The sequence below is a fragment of the Ornithodoros turicata genome, chromosome 2, assembly GCF_037126465.1.
Source record: "Ornithodoros turicata isolate Travis chromosome 2, ASM3712646v1, whole genome shotgun sequence".
Classification (NCBI taxonomy): domain Eukaryota; kingdom Metazoa; phylum Arthropoda; class Arachnida; order Ixodida; family Argasidae; genus Ornithodoros; species Ornithodoros turicata.
This window is the reverse complement of record NC_088202.1, coordinates 136,453,822-136,476,585: the sequence shown is the minus strand read 5'-3', so window position 1 is coordinate 136,476,585 and position 22,764 is coordinate 136,453,822. Positions and strand designations below refer to the sequence as shown.

At 45.4% G+C, this 22,764-nt stretch overlaps 1 protein-coding gene and 1 long non-coding RNA gene across 9 annotated transcripts in view; one reads left to right on the top strand and one right to left on the bottom strand.

The window, feature by feature from the left end:
• LOC135386192 (uncharacterized) overlaps positions 1-22,764 on the top strand; it is a 449,529-nt gene that overhangs the window by 383,679 nt on the left and 43,086 nt on the right. For 3 of the 4 annotated variants that reach the window (XR_010420629.1, XR_010420630.1, XR_010420628.1), the window contains one exon: positions 770-982. This is a non-coding gene — a long non-coding RNA (uncharacterized LOC135386192). Of the gene's footprint in view, positions 1-769; positions 1,010-22,764 lie in introns of all 4 variants that reach the window. The other variant, XR_010420631.1, reaches the window with a different exon arrangement.
• On the bottom strand, positions 460-21,596 carry LOC135386190 (uncharacterized). Of its 5 annotated transcripts, none has more exons than XM_064615977.1 (5): positions 21,410-21,596; positions 14,925-14,975; positions 13,925-13,972; positions 2,225-2,257; positions 460-954 (listed from the first exon to the last, which is right to left on the bottom strand). In XM_064615977.1, the coding sequence occupies exons 1-5, from the start codon at positions 21,471-21,473 to the stop codon at positions 710-712; spliced, it is 441 nt and encodes a 146-aa protein (XP_064472047.1). In that variant the 5' UTR covers positions 21,474-21,596; the 3' UTR covers positions 460-709. The 5 variants fall into 5 exon arrangements, with proteins under 5 accessions (XP_064472047.1, XP_064472048.1, XP_064472049.1 ...); XM_064615978.1 differs by lacking the exon at positions 21,410-21,596 and adding an exon at positions 20,214-20,786; XM_064615979.1 differs by lacking the exon at positions 21,410-21,596 and adding an exon at positions 19,940-20,151.

The following is a 22,764-nucleotide window of genomic DNA, read 5'->3' as shown; positions in this document are numbered from 1 at the left end:
GTGAGCCAGGCATAATTCGAGAAGACTCCACTGCGCGGTGCACCGTAAAGGCGAGGGCGTCCTCACGACATGCATCTTAGCCCTCCTGCATAAGTGAAAACGCCACGGGCTTCCTGATAACGCAGAATAGCGGACATTATGTGACATTTTTTTTCTTTTAGTTTGTGGGCCGACCCCCCTCGGAATGTGTCGCGAGCTCCCCCACCCCTTTGGGGGTCGTGACCGACAGTTTGGGAACCACTGCGCTAAGCGATAGCCAGAGGTAGCTAGTCCTCGTCCCCGCGTCGCTTTCCAGCTGTGGCAGTAAAACTCGCTCGTTTTGGAAAGTAGCATTGAACAAGTCTTTTGTATCAAGGTGGCGAAGTTGGGCTCTTGTCTACGATTAGGACCTCCAATGTCTGCTTCTGCTGAGCTGTAACCATAGTGCAGGGCCACGGGAGAAAGGAATTACGTGAAAACAAGGCTTGAAAGCGAAGATATTTTCGTCATATCACAACAATGTCCGTTTGCCGTTGCACACATACGGTAAATAAGTACTTAGCGGATACGAAAACAAACAAACAAAAAACAAAGAAGGTCTAGAACCTGCCCGCCACTGAGACACGTGAAAGCTCTGGTCAGTTCCAAACAATACGCTTTCGCAATACTCGAAGCACTGTTCATTTTGGCACACGTTGACTGTATGTGTCTCTGTAACGTCACACAATTCTTAGTCTTTGCTGTCAGATGTGCTGTTGCTACTAAGGCGGTTCTCTTCTATCCTTTGCAGGGCATCTCCTGTCGACCTGGTCGTCCCGTAATTTTCGTGGGGTCCCTGCAGCTGCCTTCTCTCCCGCGCTTCGCGGCGTTTCTTCTGGATTAACGTCGGGATGCCCACGGCGAGGAACAAGAAGAAGAGGCATGCCAGCATCACTGCTAGAGGACGGGCAGGTCGGAAGTCCATCTTGACTCGCTCTGAAAGAAGTCCGTATGACAGAAAGTGGTGAGCCTTTTGACCATCTGGCAAGAGGTTAGTGATAGCACATATTCTATTAGGATTGTGTGACTTAGACATGCAGAGATAACTCTAGGTTCTCTTCTGGCGTATTTAGTGCGCTTACTCTGGACATGCTTCGCACAACTGTTGCAGAGATTTCAGTGGATCTGTTAGGAAGTTTGACATTGGCATGCGCCGTGGGCGACATCATTTGATATACATAATATGTTGTGGGTTGGTACTCTCGGTTCTTTGTGAGCTCTGAAATCCAGTTTTATGATCAGCAGTGAACAGGTGAAGCCACAGAAAACCCTCTGCTCTGGTGATGGTGGTGGCGCCTCGAAAGGCGGACAGGTTACTCTACATATGATTGTGACGACAACAAAAGTGTCTATTGCTTGTTCTCTGAAGTGCGTCATGATGTTAACAGCCTTGAGAAGGCTCCAAGAGTCTCGAATTAATGTCATGGAAGCCCCACGGCTGGAGCACATGATTATCGATTCGTTAGCCGCTGTTGCTTCCCGTAACGTAAAAACCGTATCTCAGATTCGCAGTGATGAGGATAATCGCCTAGCCCATCTGCTCGTTAGAGATGGTGGCACACAGTCAAGTTGCAGGAAGCATGTGTGTCTTACACGTGCTCGAGGTCGTGTACCTCTCGTTCTGGAAGCTAAGACATCTGCTCGTACATTTACGATGTGCAAATTCGAAAGCGTTGCTTATATTAACTAAGGAACTGCATATATATTAGCACGAAGTCGCAGGTCTCATTGAAGGGTAGCGATGATTTTTTTGTTCAGATTAACTGCTGTAGATACGAATATGAGGAGTGTCCGCCCTCGTGAGAACGTTGAGCTTTGGGCGGGAACTAACCCGTTCTCCGCTTTGATAGACTTCAGAGAGATTAGAGAAGAAAAGAGAGATAAAATAAAAGCTATGCTAGCAATAATTACAGGAAGCTCTATTAGAAGTTTTGGACTCTCAAATTTCAGCTCTTTCAGTGTTTCGTAAAGCTAGGTTTTCGTAACAGGGTGTTCTTGATGCTTAGCAGCAGAACAGAAATGAAGAACACAGGCGACGATCAGACAGCAATTCAATAGGGGTCAAGTCAAGTCCAAGTAGTGATCACAAAGGGGCTTGCACATGGACATGGTGTTTTCTGTTGGCATTCTGCCATAGCAGGGTAGTAAGGCCAAGTTACCATATAATAAACGCAAAGCGCTCCTCAATGATTCGAAATTGTCATACCTGTCTTGTTTCTTTCATCTTCAACCTGAAGATCTGTAAAAAAAAAAAAAGAGGAAAAAATCCTATTAAGCAAACGTTGAGACCCTCGGGAAAACGTGTTCTTGCTGTTTAGTGAACAGCACAAAGACGAACTTGCAAAAACACAGGGAAAACTCACAAGGGTCACGAAGACAGCTTTACCCCAGAGTAGGCTACTGTCATTGAGGTACATGAAGAAGAATTACCCGTCATCTGTTTGTGAGTCTACTGGTGGCACATGCAGAGCCATCTACCGGGAGGAGTGCCAAACCGTGTCAGCTACTCACATCGATCGCGCTCCCACTTCGCCTGCAGAGCGATATGTCGCGCTGGGGCCAGTGCAGTAAAACCAGAAAGAAAGTTGAGAAATATTCCAGACGCGTCAGTGGCCATGCAGCGTACGACACACTCCTCAACTATGGTTTACACCGTCGTAATAGTCCGAAATTCACCTAGCACACATTTCTGTAGCGTAAATCCAGGTTTACCGCTGGAATTCAAATATATGATTTTGAACTATACCGGGATAGGATAGCCAGCAATTGTAGGATATCCAGGTCTTACATGCGTGTTCGAATCAATAAGCTTGACCTACGTTTTAAAGTCGGTACATGGCGAGGCATCAAGTTTTGTCACCGAGGCAGGCATATGTTGGGTAGAATACATGTCTGCAGCGTACAGGAGAAAGGAAATACATAAGCCAGTCAGGTTTCCAGAAGTTTTTCTGATTGCCTTACCCAATTGCTTATATACCTTCCCGGTACCATAGACATCGTAAGGAGAGAGGCGGAAGGGGGATTGTGAAAAAGGTGTAAGCGAAGAAATTGGATTGAGGCGATGGTCTCTCCTAAGGTGCAAGTCCAGAAGACACCTTACCTAATTGCTTATACCATAGACCTCGTAAGGAGAGAGGCTAGAAGAAAAGCTGAAAAGACAGAAAAAGGGAAAAGCAAAGGAATTGCATGGAGACGATGCCCTCCCACGAGCTGACAGTCCGGGAGACGCCATGGTATGGGCATGGCTATGGCCCTTCAACGCCATTTCGCCCGGGCATTCCTGGTATCCAAACGAATCTAATACCCTAGTCAGACAGCATTTCAAATGTCAATTGCGAGAAATGGCCTTCGGCCTCTCAAATGACCTTTGTTTGGGGGCGCCTGCCAGACAGGCGGGAAAGCAGTGCTCCTCAACTGACTGCCCTCACCGGCTCCCTTTTTCGGTTTCGTTTTCCCTGTCTGCTGTGGAAATTTGAAGTTGGTCTGTGCGCCACAAATCAAGATGCAGAAGTCATATGCACTTCTCCAAATAGGATATCTAAATACGTTTACACAGTTTCACTCCATTATCCGCATTTTATAGGTTTTCCTACATTCAGCTGCGAAGGTAGCGAGGGTACAATGGCATAACACTGTTGTCGAGATTGCTCCTTTCTGCACCTCAAATGTCGTTGGGGGCCTCCTTTCGCGTTGATGGTCATTTCTTAGAAAGGTCCTTTGAGCTGCCGTCTGACACGGCTCTGAGAGGTCATTTTTTGGAAATGAAAATTCCCCGAAGTCCTTCGAGCATGCCGTCTGACTGGGGTATTAGTCGTCTGCATGTGCTCTGCATATGAAGTGAGTTTGTCGTGCCTGCTAAAATCGGGTGTGCTTGCTTTTCCGCAAGCAAGGGGTATTGTACTCTGTAAACCTCTATACTGTGAGAACGTCGCACGGAGCGTGTAGGAGAGTGCAGTGCCGTTCGCAACACGCTAGGTCTACCGTATCTATTTAGGCAAAAGACTCAGACTGAGTACAGACCTTTTTGAGTATGATTACGTAGCACGGTGAGAACTCATGAGTGCAACCCAAACACCTGTCTGTGGTTGAGCGCTATGCACATGAGTTTGTTTTGACTCGTATCTAGGAAAGTTCCGGAAGGAACAGCCGCTACGGTGTGACAAGCTGCGTTAAAACATTTGTTTGTTTTTTACCTTCCTCATGTCGTGTACAATGCATATATTTATTTGCGAGAAATAAACTCAAATTCGACTTTACGAAACAGATTAATGGGTCAGTGTGCAGGGCGTCACGTAAAGTGTCTTGCCGTGTTTCACCCATGGTTTCCATGAATTCACGAGTCACGAGTGTGCCTAAAGAACCACCGTAGTTCGCCAATACGAGACAAGTCGCAACTGGCGAGACAGTTTACCACAATTCGTCGCGGTTGACGTTACTTCTGGAACATATGTTGCAGCTCATCTTGAAGCTGCATCGAGGACGCGGACAGACAAATGAACCCCAGTTTCACCAGTTTACTGAATTATATTCCTTACTCCATTGTTGCCTGGGGCGGTTTGTTTCGATTCACTCTGTCCGATCCGATACAGGTAGCTCCGTTGACGGCGCTGGCAAAGGGGTTCCGTGAAGCCTGGATAATACAATGACAGTACTCCAAGGTAGACCTTAAATAGAATCTATTGTCTCCTGTATTTCTACATTGTGAGCAAGATCAGAAAGTGAAGGCCAAGCAAACATTCTTGTTGCGACGCGCTAATGCCCAGCAGTTCGGGACAAAACGTAAAGGAGGCTTCACCTGAATCTCCTCCCATAGAAGCCATGTATTAGGAATAGAAAAGCGCCTGCAGCACGTTCCGTGGATACCGCTTTGCATTCGTTCGCTAGTGGGACGTTGCCTGTGTCATAGTGAAACATTTGATACATTTTTTTGTTGGCGGATATTGTGGTCTTCGAGGCTCCATTTTGGTTCCAAATTTCGAACACGTAAAGGAGGTTCGAACGCGATGCACTGAAGCTGTGGTTGAAGCCCCCTATCTGGCGAGTTAACGTAAATGCACCATGCATATGCAAGAAACGCGTGAGTATCTGCTCTGTACGGCACCGTACACCTGTACGTACACTGTACGTCTTGTACGCCGTACAGGAAGCCAAGTTCGGTGCATGCAACTTGTGAGAAAATGGCCAGTGGCACGCAGGCAGGGAACATCGTGATAAACAAGCGGTGGTAAACAAGCACAGAGGGCGATATTAGTTGATTTTTTTTTTTTGCTCTCCTAGGAGGTTGGGACTAAATGTAAAGCACACATCACCAACCTACCGTCATTGGACGCACACATTGAAAATCGAAGAGCGCTTGTATAGCACGTTTTGCTAACACGGCTCTTCATTGGAAAGCAGAGCGTTGTTTTTGTTATGGCGATGCTTTTCAATGCAGATTTGTGGCTAAATTCTGTGAGGTTCTTTTGAAGTTCCAAGTTTTTTCGGTCGACAGTCGAGGAAGCTACACTTGAGTGTCCCAATGTGGGGGTTCCTCTGCACATTTCCGCAAGAACTTCGTGTGCTCCAAATACGGCTTGCGTGAATTCGAAATACGAAACAGATACAGCTGCTTTCAAACGCCAAGTCCTGAATAAGCTGTGAAAAGGACAATGCAGAGATGCAGAGATGGTGATATTCTGAGGGTAATTGTAACATACCAGTCACGTATATATATTGACGTTTACCAGTCACGCATACCTAATTTATTTACTAGATTTCTGTAACATAGCACGAGCCCGCAAAAAAAAGTTATGTTTTCACTGAAATTTCACTGAAGTTTTCACTGAAATTTTTCGTCATGTGAGGGTTGCTTCATTTGCATGTGCAGCACTCAATTTCACCGTGCAACAACTTTTGGTGCTTTTTGTTGGTTTGGTTTAGTGTAAATAAAAATAAAAATGGTCATTCGATTTCCACAATGCAGGTATGTTTGTGATCTCTCAACTCTGCTCGAAGTACGCACGTAATTTTATTACAGTATAATCATTGTTCTTTTGCGCGAGCGTTGGGCTTTTGTTTCCTCTCGGTTACTTAAGACTTTACATTCAGTCAAAGCCGGAGCCCCAGCTCAGCAGCACACTTGAAGCCTTAAAATGCGAAGGTCGCAAACAAATACTGAATGAAGTCATGCCAGACGGCAGCAATGAGCCTTTCGAGGAGAAACGGAGATACAAAAGGAAAGGCGTTCCCAAAACCCGGTACTCCCGACGGCTTAAGAAAGGTGCTACTCACGGGAGCAGACACAGCATAACCCTTGCAATTGTCGTTATATACTTATCACCAGATATAACGGTAAGACTAGATGTCTTCTAAGTATATGAGAAGTAACAAGGGACGCGACGAGAGAGTTTAGATCACTTATGTGGAATTGCATGAGGCAAACTAATGCTGTACGTTTGGATTGTGTCCTCAAGCGTTACCTAAGGGTCTGTTCGCGATTGTTTCTATCTGACAATATGCAAAGTATGGTTTTGTCCTTGTTGCGTAACCGTAGATCATGGCATGATTTCTTTTTTTCTACATAAATGTATAACATTATAGACGCGAAATCTGTAGTGAATCTTTTGAGTTTTCATTGCACCATCTCGCTCTGTCGGACACACTTCTTTGTTTTACGTCAACGTAGTTGTTCGTCAGTCGCCCTCTCGACGAATACAAACATATTTTATTTTAATGTTTTCACGAATCACATTGACTTGTTTTAACCTTCTTTTCGCAATTTTAGGCAGGAGGTGCACCGTAACGTCAACTTGTAATAATGTAAGTAATGTAATTATGTAGGCAGGTGCGATACTGTGTAAGCGTTCGCGGTTTGTAGGCGTCGTTTAAGTGATGTATTATTACTAAATATTAATAAATAGTAATCTCAGGTTTCCAACAGCTCAATGATTGGTCCCGTTCACCATACTCAAACATGGTACTTAAAAAAAAAAGCAACGAAACGCAGCAGCAGAGTTGTGCCTAACTCGTAACGGTAACTAGTAACGGTAATTTTTTTGGTAACGAAGTAACGATTCAGTTACTTTTTAAAAAATGGTAATAGTAACGGAATCAGTTACAAAAATTGGTAACTCGTTACTGGCGTTACTGGTTCCTTTTCTTCAGCGCGGGGAAGCACATTTCGGCACTCCGTGTGGCGCCGTGTGGCGCAACGCGTGCAGATTTGACCTGTGTCACCCACGACCACGTGTGACTCAAATTATTATTGCAGTCCCTCGCCGGAGGTGTTGTTGGCTCTCTTGTTTCTGTAATCTCTGACCGTCACTCCTTCCCAAAACGCGTTTCGACTTCTAGCCTTTTCTTGCCTTTGCTAAGCCTCTGAACGCCCTAAATTATGACGCAGCCCCTCGTCTGTTTTGGGGAACCGTTGCTGATCGGTGCCGCGAAAACCGGTGTCTTTTCTTGTGTGTTCATAATATCCGACCACCCCCACTTCGGCTGCAGATGTCTTCACACGAAAGAGAACGAAATCACTGATGTAAGTTTCGAGTATCAGCTTCTTGTGAAGTGCAATTCCTCCTTAATAATGAGTTGAGTAACGAGAACTCGTTACTTTTGTATGTTGGTAACGAGTAACGTATTTAGTTACTTTTTCTGAAGTAACGGGTAACGGTAATTAGTTCCTCTTGTTTGGTAACGGGCACAAGTCTGCGCAGCAGCAACTAAATTATACCGAAAAGGAGAGATCGACGACTTCAGCCACTTGTATGAGTAACAATTCACTGTCATTCAACGTGAGTAGCAATTCATTGTCGTGGTAATTGTAGCCCAAACCAGCAAGCAACTCCATTATCATAATTGGCCTAGCTGTTGCCGCCCGGCAGCGTGCTACAGAATACGGCCTTTCCTTAAAGGTGCCGCGACACTTCGTCTCAAATTATTCGCAATAAACGTAAAATGCAATTATCTGCATCCAACGTCAACTTGCAATCCCAGTTTTACAGCAAAGGGTGTGATAGGCGCGTAGAAAACCGACACCGCGAATACCGAAACTCACGCGACTGTGACGGCACAGCAGTTGTCTCCGCCAGTGAGGAAGCGCGAGAGTGGGGTCACGTGCTTACGGCTATCAGTGGGAATGACATAGAGCTCTGATGTAAGAGCTTGACAAGTACGCGTGTGCAGCGGTTTATATCTTATGAAGTACGCCACGTAGCAAACTAATTATTTTCCCTCAATACTATAGTGTACAATACAACGTGTACACGGTGTAATGAACCACGTGTATCGAAGTGTCATTACCCATTTAAGGCTGTAAGGCTCGAAGCTGTAAAAGGAGCAATGAGTGACATTTAACGTGGCTCGATACTCTGTCTCATTCATCGAGCCGTGACGTGTATTGTCATTGTGCAATCAAATTTAAAACAATAGAGATAGGAAGCAGCCGCGGACGGTCAGCACGATCCTCGCATGACGTCGAAGAGTCCCCATGCGTTACTCCTTCGTCTCTTTCTTCTCAGCTCACACGCTACCTGAGCTGCGCCTGGTCACGTCAAATGCCAGGGGAACAGGTGACGTCACGACGTACCCTCCTCCTTTCACCGATCGCTCTTTCGAAAAGTGTAGGGGTTTTAAAATATGCGCGGAAGAGAGGCCTCGCGCATGCGCTGCAGGTCGCCTGCGCTCGGATAAAAAAAAAAAGAAAAAAAAAAGAAGACCCCCCCTATACAGGGTGTTTATTTTTATCCTATACATATTTTTTATGAAAAAGCTATGAGAGCAGCACAGATCTCGTTTTTGCAGTTCAGCTAGCGGACCATCCTCTCCAAGAAAGTATGAAACCACAAGATGACTAATTACAAAAAAAAAAAAAAATCGTTAACTCTTTAATTAGATGTTCTCGGGCAAAAGCGAGATAGCAGAATGAGAGACTATCCTCGTTGAAAGCCAATCAGCATTTAACAAATCCTGAAACGCGCACGTGCGTTAAAATATCCAATATATATAACAAATATCCAAAATGAACCGAAACCTCGGCGACCGGGAACGTAGAGAGCACAGCGCTCATTTGATGTCAGAGGACCACGTGATTTGGAGCGATGAAAGTGATTGGGGCGGGCGACGATCTGCTGGCCAGATAAACTGCTTTCATGCCCAGATAAGCCTCAGTCGGCGTAGATAATACGCTCTTGAGGCGTGCTTTTTCCGTTTCGGCTTATTTCCATACTGAAATTCAGCGATGCATATTTCACAGCACGCGCTCTTTTCTGGATTTTTAAAAGTGGAATAGTTTTCAACGAGGCCTGTCTCCCGTTTTGCTATTTCGCTTTGACCCAGAATTCCCTAATGAAAGAGTTAATTAATGAATTTTAGGTAATTAGTCGTCTCCTAGTTACATACTGTCTTCCAGAGGATATCCTCCTGGCCGTATAGCTCAACTGCAAAAACGACATCTATGCTGCTCTCATACCTTTTTTATAAAAATTCTGTAAATCATAAAAATAAACATCCGGTATATATATATATATATATATATATATATATATATATATATATATATACTTGGTGAATGGGGTTCGGACGACCGCGAATATATGTAGCTGAAATGAAAATTGAAACACAGACTACGAAGGTACGGGAAGTAAGAAAAAAGGGGATAATTTATTTACATTTAAGATACTTGGAATGCTAAAAGGGTTGTCGACGTTTCGACAGTGGCACTGTCTTCGTCAGGACTAAAAGGACTTTTTAGTCCTGACGAAGACAGTGCCACTGTCGAAACGTCGACAACCCTTTTAGCATTCCAAGTATCTTAAATGTAAATAAATTATCCCATTTTTTCTTACTTCCCGTACCTTCGTAGTCTGTGTTTCAATTTTCATTTCAGCTATATATATATATATATATATATATATAAGGGAAAAGAAAATTAGCAAGAGCTCTTGCTAATTTTCTTTTCCCTTATACACTTTACTGGCTTTGCACTGGGCTTTCAGAGGTGTCTTAGGACACCCTGACGGGAGGTATCACGTGCCACGTGACCTTCTGACGCCATCCGCTCAAACGTTGCCTGCCTGCGTACTGCTGATGATGGCCCAACAAGGCCGAAACAGCTGTCCAGTACTCGCATTGCGACGTTTGACTTACAAACATATATATATATATATATATATATATATGTTTGTAAGTCAAACGTCGCCATGCGAGTACTATGCGAGTATATATATATGCATATATATGCATGTATATATGCATATATATGCAGTATATATATATATATAGTATATATACATGCGAGTATATATATATATATATATATATATATATATCTTGAAAAGTTGGAGTTGGATCGGACGGCTACGTAATTATAGTTGAAATAAATGGGAGAAAGAAGACGAAAGTAGGGGAAGTAACAAAAAAGGGGGTTTATTAAAACTTAAAAATCATAAAAGTTAGGGAGGATGTCTACGTTACGGCGGAAGCTCCGCCTTCTTCGGGACAAAAGAGCTTTAGCTCTTTTGTCCCGAAGAAGGCGGAGCTTCCGCCGTAACGTAGACATCCTCCCTAACTTTTATGATTTTTAAGTTTTAATAAACCCCCTTTTTTGTTACTTCCCCTACTTTCGTCTTCTGTCTCCCATTTATTTCAACTATATATATATATATATATATATATATATATAGATACTCATTGAACGATGCGACAGCACCAGAGGACACGTGTTTCGCCGTGTTTGCGGCTCGTCGGCCCTGGGTAGCTGCGCATCGTTCGGGATTGGCAAACCAGGGGTCACTCAGCGAGCGATATACACCTGGGAGGGTGACTGAGCACTCCTCAATGCCACAGTGCAAGCCAGTGAATTATAAAGAGGGGGGAAAAGCCATTAAAAAAATAAATGATGCTAGACGTGTTTGAAATTCAAACTTACAGATTAAAATTGCTTCTATGGCTGCACGTAGAGAAACAGATACTCATTGAACGATGCGACAGCACCAGAGGACACGTGTTTTGCCGGCGAAACACGTGTCCTCTGGTGCTGTCGCATCGTTCAATGAGTATCTGTTCTCTACGTGCAGCCATAGAAGCCATTTTAATCTGTAAGTTTGAATTTCAGACACGTCTAGCATCATTTACTTATTTTTTTAATGGCTTTTCCCCCCTCTTTATATATATATATATATATATATATTGGGGGTCACCTCAGTGAGTGTGCACTGAACAAATTTTTGTTGCACTGTGCTACGCTGTAAGTTTCGAAGAAGAACGTTTTCCGAAAAAAATATCGGAGCAGAATAGCATACAATGCCTCCAAACCGTTTTCGTGTGTGTGACACGCTCTGCGATTTCCTGCCTGCAATAGCCGCACGTCGTCGCGCCCCATCAATCACTCAAAATGCGGGACGCTTAGACAGACATTAATACATTGCAGTATAGGAAAGCGAAGCAAATTTGAAACATCTTTCCACTTAAACGTCCAAGAAAGCAAGTTCAAACTACTACAAAAGTCAGCAATGTTCAACACTATGTGCGCACTGTGCTTTTAGCGCTGCATTGCTGCGCGAGCTCAGCGCGCAGTGTTCCCGCAGCCGGTACACCCCGCGCAGCACAGCTTTCAGCGGCTAGGCAAGGTTTCACCATTACGCCCAATTGACATTTGAACCGAGATTAGCTGTCGCTCAACTTGAATTTAACCCTTAACTCTGCTCTACCAAGAGAATTGTTATTGTCACTGAAACATTCATCAAATCACTAACTACCGCTGCAAAAAAAGAAAGAAGAAAAAAGAAAAATATTCTAGTGCTAACTTCAAGTTTTAGCGACCCTTGATCTCGGTGCAAAGTCAACCAGCGTTGGTGAGACCGTGCCTAGGAGTCCGAAATATTCCCGATCTCCAGTGCATGGCCTGCAGCATTACTACAGATGGGAGCTTCATGACGTAGCTGATTTCCAAGGAGGAAGGAGAGAGTCACCCAGATTATGTTTTTTGAAGGAATGACTGTCTCTTGGTAGATACGCTCGGTAGAACTAAGGAATGACATATTTTGACATTACAAGCCCCGTTCTTCATGGAATACGTGGTAACTGGAGCATATTTAGCGAGCTGCTTATATAGTGCCCCTGTTGCCCTTTGTGTAGCCCTTTGTGTAGGATGTTTGTGGAACGGTCGGGCTGAAGCAGGTGTTTGACAGCCTCTGTGTCAACACCATCTGCTAAGAGCTGACACTGCAAAAATCGTGATTCATACTAACGTCTTTCTAACCTGTCCTTCTGGGAAAAGTGGAGCAGAAGCGCACTTGTCCGCATACAGGTTGACAGGTGTTTACTATAGCTCTCTTTGCAGGAACGTTTCTTTTACCTAGGCAAGTATTCCGCGTGCATTCGTCGACGTTTCCCTGATCTATAGCGCCGATATAGCTGGAACGCAACGTGCCACAATCATTGTGGCTCAGCGTTTGCTCGTTTCGCTGGTACAACGCCTCCACGTGGCGCCATATTTAGCTTCCGGGTGAGGTCTCGCATTCGATTAGGAGATCTCGCGAACTCCTGGAGCGTCACAGTTACGTAGCATGCGATTTGCAAATGCGTAAGAAATAAGAAAATATGCTGGAAGAATACACACGGGTTGGATACGACTCCTTGTTTCTGTACCTATACAGCTGCGGCAGAAATGCAGTCTATAGTTGCCCTGTACCTTCGATGGAACATACAGCGTGATTCTCAGGCATAAATATGGTCATACCGGTATACCATTCAGCAACTGTGTATGTAACGATATGCAGTGAGGTGCTAGCACGATGTAGGAAATACTGATGCCACGAACCTGGCAAAGTTCGAGTTCGCAAAAGTTCAAACTTTCGAACTTTTCTCAGAAAAATTCGCGAAAGTTCGCAAAAGTTCGACTTCACTGCGCATGCGCTGGCGTGACCTGCCCGGAAACGTAAACAGTCCAACGTACGCCACTCAAGGCTTAATTAGGCTTAATCACATCAGACAATATGTCCTCCTGTACGGTATGTACGATAAATCAGTTAGCTTTCATTCGATTTGTACTTTTCTAGCAACAGAAACTTGTACCTGCGCCTACCACGGTACCACCTAGCATTTCTACATACACCGTCGCAGAGTAAACAGACAGTCGGTAAGAAAAACATAGCACGCAAGGACAACGGCGCAAAACTGTTAGCAGTTAAATCCTAAATGTACAAACTACGTTTACCACGTAGCCAGAACACTAGTGGGCTCTGGTGTGGGGCGGACTTTCGTCGCTTACCTCTCATCCAAGGCACCACACGAAGTTTTATAGCCAGCTGGCAATTATACCACCCTCTTCTGAGTCTGCTTGAATAACAGCATATGAGAAATATCTATTTTATTGGCAAAGGAAACCGTTTTCTGCTTTCTGTGTTGTAGCTCACAGCATAAATAAATGCAACTATACTATCCGTCGATCGCAGCCTTGCTCATGTGGGTAGAAATATGTACCTCGCACAGGAGGGCGCACGTGACCGTTCATTATTGCTTGATTTTTTACTTTTCGTCCGCTTCGCTCAAAGTTAAAAAGCAACTAAAAAATCAGCTAAATTCAGCTGCGAACTTTTGCGAACCTGTGCGAAACTGACAAGAAATTCGAAGGTTCGTCGAACCTTGCGAACCACCAGGTTCGCAAAAAGTTCGTGACATCACTAGTAGGAAATCGCTGGCTTCATCGTGAACTGATGACTCTGAGAGTGACGCTCACGCACGTATTGTTCGACATGCGCACTAAAGGGCACCTTTTGTTTCTCCCCGTAAAATCTATGTTCCTATATGAGATAGGAAGGTGTTTTAAGCGGCATTTAACAAGAACCCTTTTTTTATTACTGTACTGCTGTTAAACACACGACCAGGACAGAATGAAAACCCAATAGACCGGTCCAAGCCCACGTACCTTTCACCTCCCAGGGCACAGGTGTCGTTGTTAAATGCATGGTTGAACCTGGAAAAGGTAAAAACATACATAAAAATGAAGTCGTACACTAAAGTTATCGTTTCATTACGCGTTTGAGTTAACTATGAGCGTGCATCTTGTAATTTTTACGCGAGTTCCCTGTACTGACTGTTAAAGTTCGCCAGCGAAGAGGTTGTTCACAATACTAGTAAAATCAGTAAAAATTCGTCGCATTGAAATCGACGTGAAAGTACAGGTGAACACATTCATTAATGCGCCGTCCCTTACGAAAGATAAAGATGTAAAAATAGGATGGCGAAGGTTGTACTAGAGGAAACATTTTCAGTTGAGGAGCCGTCGATATTTCGAAGAGAACGCTGTTCTACCGTGCGGCTACTACACTGTTAAATAAAACTTCACCACATAACACCGATCGGAGCCTCCATTCAGGATGATATTGCTCTCTTTCCTGACTTGTTGCCTCCCTCTCTTCTCTCTGATTTCCCTCCTCTTTCTAAATAAACATATGTACATATAAATATATGAATAAATCAGCAGAGAGAACAATGTAATTCGGAGTGTTGGTTGGCTAGGACCACGTTATGTGGTGCAGTGATGTTCGAAAGCCGTAGAAGTACCGCTGTCTGCTCGAAGCATCAGCGGCTCCTGGTCTCAAGATTTGGTTCTTGTTAGTATTATCGGATGGCTGGATCGGTCTTGCGTAAAATTGTAGTAAATGATAATTCCTGGTTTTACAACGTCAGTCAACTACGAGGTGTGGTAAAAGACGTAAACAAGTTTATCTACCAGACATATTTTAAAATGTGCCTCCTGTTTTCTTGGTTTAACACTTGAGGTAGGGCATGCGCTTCACACATGTACTTCCATATAATAAACACTATGGAATGAGGCCTTTTGAAAAACGTAGAATCCTACCCAAAAAAGTCCTGACTCATTTACGGAGTTAAAATACTAGTGTCAAAATAGAGAATGCATTCACTTGAAAGCATGAGACCTCCGAGGACTCCTCCCATCGTTGTGTTCTTGTGCCCTGCACAGAGAGAGTCGACGAAAGCGGCTACATTTAGTTTAGACCACACACAACTTGAGATGAACTAAGCAGCGCAACGCGTTTTCATGAGCTTCGCGAGTGTCATCGTTTACTTGTCTAGTCATAACTGCTGCTGGGGCGACAGCAAAGAGTTGCATCGTTGAAGATCAAACTATTGTGTGTCACAGCTGTCACGGTGATAAAACAGCTTCGGCAGCAACGGCGTTCAGAATGGCGTTTCATGCTTTCCGAGCCGCTTGCTTGGCCAGGTGATTCCCGAAGATATTTAAAGATGAGAAAGTGCGATCGGGGTGTGTGTGAAGTGATGTCTCGTAAGCAGGTCGATGCTTTTCTTTTTTTTTTTTGCTACTTTTGTTACTTTTCAGCGTTAAGGCCTGTTCCGACATATAGCGATTTGATATATAGCGCTACAAAATAGGGCGATATTTTCCTCCTCGTAGTGCTCGGAAACGCTAAAAATTAGTGCTTGCCGGAGTTGAGCTTCAGTCAACTTTTTCAGCGCTAATATTAGCACTACATTCGTGTTGGCCAATGAGGAGGCCCTTCAGTGGAGCTGTTTTGCTTCCGCATTTCACGGCATGGCGACCGCATTGGAACCGGCGAGTGTGTCATCCCAAATGCCTGATAATTTTTCTGATTGTCCTTGATAAGGTGTTCAGTCAGTTGATCGAATTTTTCCGTCGCTGTCGAACTCTGGAGGCGTCATGCTGGGAGAGACCGGAAAAGATAACTTCCACTAAATTATAGCACTTGCGCCGCTTTGCAAGTGTGAACCGTCCGATAACAGTGAGCGCTGTTTTTGCGTGCTGTTTTGTAGCTCTATATTAGCGCGCAGCTATATGTCGGAACAGGCCTTTACAGTGAAGTTTGCACGGCGCCATTTCGGGCCCAAAACGGCCACAGATCCCAACAGTAGGTCGTTTCATCAGCGTGTTTTGCATGGTGTTTCAAGCTGTATGGTGCCAAGGAAGCTACAAAACCTGTAGGAAATCCACAGCAAAAGCGGTGCTTCTTGAAAAGCGCGAACAACTCGAGACTGTGCATTTGAAAGTGCCGCGTCGTCTGCTGCACCGCGTGTTGCACAATTAGGACCGCTGACGTTGCTGCTCACTCGCGCCACCTGGCCCAGAGAAACAGGTCTATACGTAATCGTAAGTCGTGTTTTTCATGTTAACGCCTCGAAGCAACTGTGGCTATGAGTGCATAACAGACGTGGACAGATGGAGAGACGACAGCAGGAAGGAGTGAGGGACAGCGGGGTTAGTATGCGTCCTGGGCTGACTTCAGGGCGAACTGTGCCGACATTAGTCTGGGAAGCAATTGCGACAACCCAGGAAAAACCTCCGACAGCACAGCTGGTAGTAAGGTTCGAACCCACCACCTCGCAGTCTTCAGCACCACCTTGGCTACCACCAACGAGTGCCGCTGGTCTGAATTTGTTTGGGTGAACGTATAGCTCTCCGTTCTAGGAAACTCGTGGAAGAATTACAGGGTTGTTTGGATTTAATCCCGCATGGATTTTATCCGGTGGATGGATTTTTTAATATTTTATCCAAGCAATTTTATCCGGATTTTTATAGAGATTTTCTCCAGATGTGGTGTGAAAGACAATCTGAATTCAACGTCACACAGAAAACTCCTGCTTTATTTTCTTGTAGTGTTGGCTGTTTCCAAAAGCCCAGGTAAGCGCAGCATTATAGCTTCTGACTTTTTTAACTTCGTAACTTTTTAATTTAACTTTTTTTAAGTTATAACTTTTCAGATTTAACTTTCCCGCTTTCTTCTACTTCTGCCCATTCAGGGAGAGACTTTCTTCCGCTTCCTGAAGGCGGTGTAACTGAAGTGCGCCGAAACACGACAGCTAATCCAGGCTTGTATAGGATCCACACCATTCAACCGCGCGTGCATGGAACTCCACTTTTCGGAAAACAATAGAAACTGACACAATGTTGCTGGGACAGGCAATTCCGTAAACAGAAACAATGGGAAGTCGCCTGAAATCAAGAAAGCAAAGCACATTTGTTTTTACTCTGTGTCGCATTTCTAGCCTCGTATATACGTACATTCTCCAAAAATGTCCGAAAATATTCTGGTTTTATCCAAAAACTCCCGCTGGAGAGGACCTTTTCAAATATATCCGGATTTTTTTCAACCCTGGGAAGAAAGCATTCTGCACTCTAAAAACCAGCGGCATCGCCGAGCGAGTTAAGGCGCCCCGCTCTTTGGTGTGGCGGTAGCCAAGGTCGTGCTAAAGACAGGGAGGTGCTGGGTTCGAATCCCATCACCGGCTGTGCTGTATGAGGGTTTTTTTCCCTGGGTTTTCCGAAGACCTTACAGACGAATATCGGCACAGTTCCCCCTGAAGTCGGCCTCGGACGCATACTAACCTCCATGTCCCCCACTCCTTCCTTCTCTCCTCTCTCCATCTGTCCACATCTGTACACCACTCTTAGCCACAGTTGCTTCGCGGCGATAACACGAAATAAAAAAAAAGAACTCTGAAAACAGAACCAACAATCATTCAGAATGATATCGTTCTCGTCCATTTCTAGTCGAAAGTATAGGAAGGGTGGAGAACGTGGTGTTGGTCACGTATACGATGGTCACGTACACCAGCTATGTTCGGAGGGCAGAGGTTATGGTTGGAGAAAGGTACTGTCAGCCTGCACAGAGGTGGCGACTCGGTGCACCGAGGGGATGGTGAAAGGGGATCGTGGTACAGAGGGGTTTGCGGTCCCCTCTTGCTCTGGGGTTCGGATAGTCCCGCAAAACTGTCCACCAGAGAAAACATGTGAGCATTGGTCAGTGGTCTTCCTCGGTCTTCCTGCACTAACGGTAACCGTCAGGGCGATTGGCGAAGTTGCCCCATCTAGAGTCACTAAATAAGCTTCGCTTCAGAGTAGCGACACTGAGTTCCACATGCGAGCAGGGAAGTCATTTTGTGTCCACTCTATACCAGCGCCATCCCAAATTCGACCTTTTTCACGACGGCTTATGCGCCTGACCTTGAGGCGCCGGGGAGGGCTATCTCCGTCTTCATTAGATGGCGCAGTATGTGGATGACAGGAGTGGGGAGTTGACCAGTGGGGAGACCGCACGAACGGCGCGAGCTCGTCGCTCCCACTCCTGACCGATTTTGGTCTTTTGTTCTACCCACGTGGATTTGTTTTGACGCGCTCCGAGCGTGGTTCGCTGGAGAGCCACTGGGATACGACGTATGTGAAATAGCTCCGACATAACGATCGTCGCCGAGGATGCTGTGGGTTAGGGAAGCGTGTGTGATTGCTGAGTGATTTATAGGTGTACTGTCCACGACAGCGTCCCGAGGAGGTCAAAGTGAGCTCAAGGCTGTCAAGATATCTCCTCGTGAGCTGCTTGCAACAGGAGCAACACTTCCGAGCGCGTTCGATAGATGGCATCGTGAACGCCGTTAGGTCAGAGCTGCTCTGCGCTAGGTGACGCTAGCGTGGCTGGGAAACGAAATGGCCTCTCTTTGCCTCTCCTGCCATGTCGCTACTCTGAAGTGAAGCTCAGTTAGTGACTTTACCCTCATCCACACCAGCTAGGGAATGTTCAGCCGACGAACGGCAGCCCTTGTCGCGGGTTGGGGTGGGGGACGTGGGGATTCGAGCGGTCTGCCTGTCTAGATTGGCGGCAGGTTCCTCGGGGAAAGGGTACCCCGACAGGGGGTCCACTCGCGCGGCAACCTCCAGCGCGGCAAATCCGCACAGAAAGCCCTGCTGAACTTTCTGAAGACAGTGGACCCTCACGTTCGGTTGCAGTGCAGGAAACAGTAGAACCAGCTTTCCCCTACCCCCTTCTCGCAGCATAGGAAAAAAAAAAAGGAAAGCTGTCTGGGACGACCTCTTCCCTTTGTTCCCCCACTTTGGGGGAAACCTTTGTCGCCATTGCAAATCTTGATGAGCGTTCCTGGTGCGTGTTTACTCTCATATGTACTTATACAGAGTGCCTCGTTAAAAACTGACCAGAATTTTTATAAAAACAAAACTGCGAGAGCAGCATAGATGTTGTTTTTGCGGTTGAGTTCTACAGCCAGGCGGACATCCTCTGGAAGAGAGTATGTAACTACCAGATGACTAATTACCTGATATTCATTCATAATTTTTTTTAAATTAGGGAATTTAGGGCAAAAGCGAGATAGCAGATTGAGAGACTATCCTCGTTGAACACCTTTCCACGCCTAAAAAAAAACCCTGAAACACGCACGTGTGCTGAAATATCCATCCCCGGTATGCAAATGAGCCAACGGCGTGCCTCTTTCACCACCACCACCACCACCACCCCTAGTTTCGTTTCGCAGTCCTCCGAAAAAGAGGAGACACCGGCGGGCTCACCGCTCCGACTTACCACCTGCCATGGTCAAGGTCGGTATTCTTGCTGACCTTGGGAAGGTGAGTTAAATCTAGTTTACCCGACCTAGTTTTGAAAGCCAGGTACCGACATCACCGAGTAACTCGACCCAGTCTTGAAACGCCGTAGTAGAATGCTACTCCCGAGTTAACTCCAGTAGGTGCAGGAACATTTCCGCCGTAAATAAACGTAGAGTCGAGAGAGAGAATCGAGAAATATCACAGACGTCTCGCTGTCCATCACTCCGTCGGCACAGGTGCAAAACCCGATGAATCGATGTTACGGGGATAAGTCACCTTGTACAGAAGATACTTTTGTATCAGTTTCGATGCGTGTTCATTGATACAAAAAGGCACGCGCCTCCGATTTTCAAGAAATCAGGAAAGACAACTTTATCATTCTGAATGCTCTTTGATTCTGATCGTGTTGAAGTTTTGTTCTTACAGCGCAATCAACAGTTCACATTATGCCCATCGACTACGGAATTACTACACGACCGATACCATAAACACTGCACAAACTGCTGACATCGTACACGACAGCGAAAATTTGCAACAACGAATTCCACTTACATATTCGACCCATTCATTCGACAATGCAGCACTATATTACAGAAACGCCAATCTTTCCCAAGATTCTTTTCCATCAAGCACATCCAGGAATGTCCGTCAACTTCAGTTGCATCATTTCATGCCACCGCTACGTAGCGACAAAGGTCACACCGCAAACACGAACTTTCCGCAGTAACAGCAACAGCCTTTACACCTAAACCATCTGGCCTTATAAGCAAACTTCTGAGCTGTTGCTCCGCCCTTCGAGGCATGCGAATAAAACGGATCTACGCACCTGTCTCGAGCATAGCCTCCATGTGTGCTGTTGTAGAGCCGATGCTGTCCTCACCGATCCTCAAAGCAGAAAATACGCACTTTCACTAGCGCTGGGCGTCGATGCGTACCCTAAACAATCTCGGGAGACGCGCAGCCTTTTCCCGGCTGTTTTGGAAGTTTACGACGGAACGCGCAGCTTGCGGGGTGTTCCGAGAGCGTGGTTAATTCACTTGCCAAGCTGAATAGCACAATCGGTTTTTCCTTTTTTCTTTCTTTCGTCGTAGCAGAGTGTTACTCGCTGCTCTTTTCTTGACAGCGTGGGTTCTATAGGCGTCGTTGTATGCGGCTCTTCTTTTTTGTGTGTATAATACGTGACAGAAGTATGTGAAGTGTGGCGTGTATGACAGAGACTTGCGAGGATAGACTAACTGAGGATATATGCTGCAAGATTTCATGTATGTACATAGTGTCTCGTGCGCGTTGTGTATTTCTGAAGCAACGAGCTTGTCTCCAGGTAGCGTTACGACAATCTGCACTGTACACAAAAAGGGCTCGAACGTTGAAGCGTGCTTGCAGTAACAGCCGCCCAGTGGCTCTTTCGACCGGCTGCCTCCGTGAAGTCGACCCAGGGCGTACGATGTCCCGTATAGTTAGCAACGGAAAGCAGTCAACACGCAGCGTTTTTTTTTTTTTTGTTTTTGCTCACCTAAGTAGGTCGTCTACTTCAAGTTCACAAGTAATGATTCCAAAAGAAATTCAATACAGTTATCAATTACGAAAATAAAACGATACCGGGACGGTGTGGTACAAAACTATGTGTACATTTATCATGGAGAACATCAACAATGAAAACTGTCTTCTGGGCTTCCTAGTACATTACTTCTTTAAAAGTGTTACAACACAAACACACGATTAAATGCACATGAAAGGCTTCACAAACCGAAGCGCTTAGTGCTGTCTGTCCTTCCTGTGTGTGTTGTCGCGTTTAAAAGGGAAACAACGAACATTGTGTTACATTAGTTTGCAGCTATCCTTGTGTTTGTTCATCGACTTGTCTGACCGTCCGCAACACAAGCATGTACCAACCTCCCCGAATCTTGGGCGGGTTGGTACATGATTACAAACATTACACATAGAGAGAGATACACGCCCATGCATACATAAAAAATGCAAGAGAGAGTTCATACAGAACTAATACACGGAATGAGAACTCACCGCTTATCAAGTATCGTGCTACCTGGAGCACAAATTTTCCGATTAAAGTCGCCTCTTCAGTCATCTTTCCTCGTGTGACAACATCAAGTCGATACGCATTGGAAAGAACTACACAGCTTGCACGGAGGTCGACAGCGTTGAACCCGATCGCGTTGTGAGCGTTTGTTCGTCGGAGTGCCGTAATCTTGATGCCGGACCCCATTGGCAACCGCCGTGCAATGTCACGTGATAATCGGTTGTAGCGGAAAGGAACCCAATATCTGACTTCCGTCCCCAGGAGCTCTTTGACACATATTCCGACCCATATACGAATGGGATTTGGAGGCAACGTGCTATACTGGGACATGGGGGGACTTCACGAAGTACAGGCTACTCGTTGAATACGTATCTGAAAATCGCTTAAATCCCCCAGTGTCGGGGAGTTCAAAAGAATGACATAACGCACAACAGTGACTGACGAACCAAGGATCGTCAGTTCTTTCTTGGTTCGTCACTCACTGTTGTGACGTCCGTTTTTAGCTCCCCGACACTGGGGGATTTTAGCGATTTTAAGGTATGAACCACCGAATCGTCCAGTTTTTATCCCTTCTTGAATACGGAACGAACTCCAATCAGCGGCGCCGTTCTTTATGCATTCTCGTACACTTTGAGCAAAAAAGGAGCCGTCTCAGCCCTTTTGGGGGCAAGATGCATTGCAAAAACGTTTAGTACCATCCGGCCAAAATTCATGGAAGTATATGCACAGTTTGCGGCTATTTCAGTGCTGGGGAATAAATTTCAGGGTCACCGGAAAGAAAACTGGGAGCAATTGCAATTTCGAGGATTACAAAGCATAATTTGTCTTCAAATTTACTAATTTTTTTCTTGGAGTGCATAAACTGTACTCGCTTGTAGTTCCACTTAAAGGTTACGTTACTTTCAACAGCAGTGTTTTGGAGGCCTTGACGTGAACGCGTTTTATGTGTGTTTGTACCGCCTGTAGCGGGACCTTGTCGTGCGACCATGTATTGAACAAATTGAATAGTAACAGTTGAAGTAAAAGGCACCAGCAGTAGGAACATGTATCACTGATCTCCGGAATGAGAGATCACCCAGGCAAGGCCCAGAGCAGGGTTCACTGCTGTCGTTGCGCAATATGTACGCTATTTGATGTCAAATTGCTTTATAGTTCTCCTGGAAGACTCAGGATCACCTCGTAATGAGATCTTGAGAAAGTAAAACGGAAGGGCAGAACTTGCTACGCTTTACGTTACCTTTTCAGAGTCCTTTAGCGGTCAAGGCGTGATGGTGAACAACAAGCCTTCAGTGGGAATTTTCCACTCATTCCGTTGTTCACACTTCCTACGTTCCCATAT

Coding starts and splice junctions, on each gene's coding strand:
- LOC135386190 (XM_064615977.1), bottom strand. CDS start 21,473: ATGACTGAAGAGGCGACTTTAATCGGAAAATTTGTGCTCCAGGTAGCA. Junction 14,976..21,409: donor AGCACGATACTTGATAAGCG/GTGAGTTCTCAT, acceptor CTCTCTGTGCAG/GGCACAAGAACACAACGATG. Junction 2,258..13,924: donor TGTGCCCTGGGAGGTGAAAG/GTACGTGGGCTT, acceptor TTTTTTTTACAG/ATCTTCAGGTTGAAGATGAA.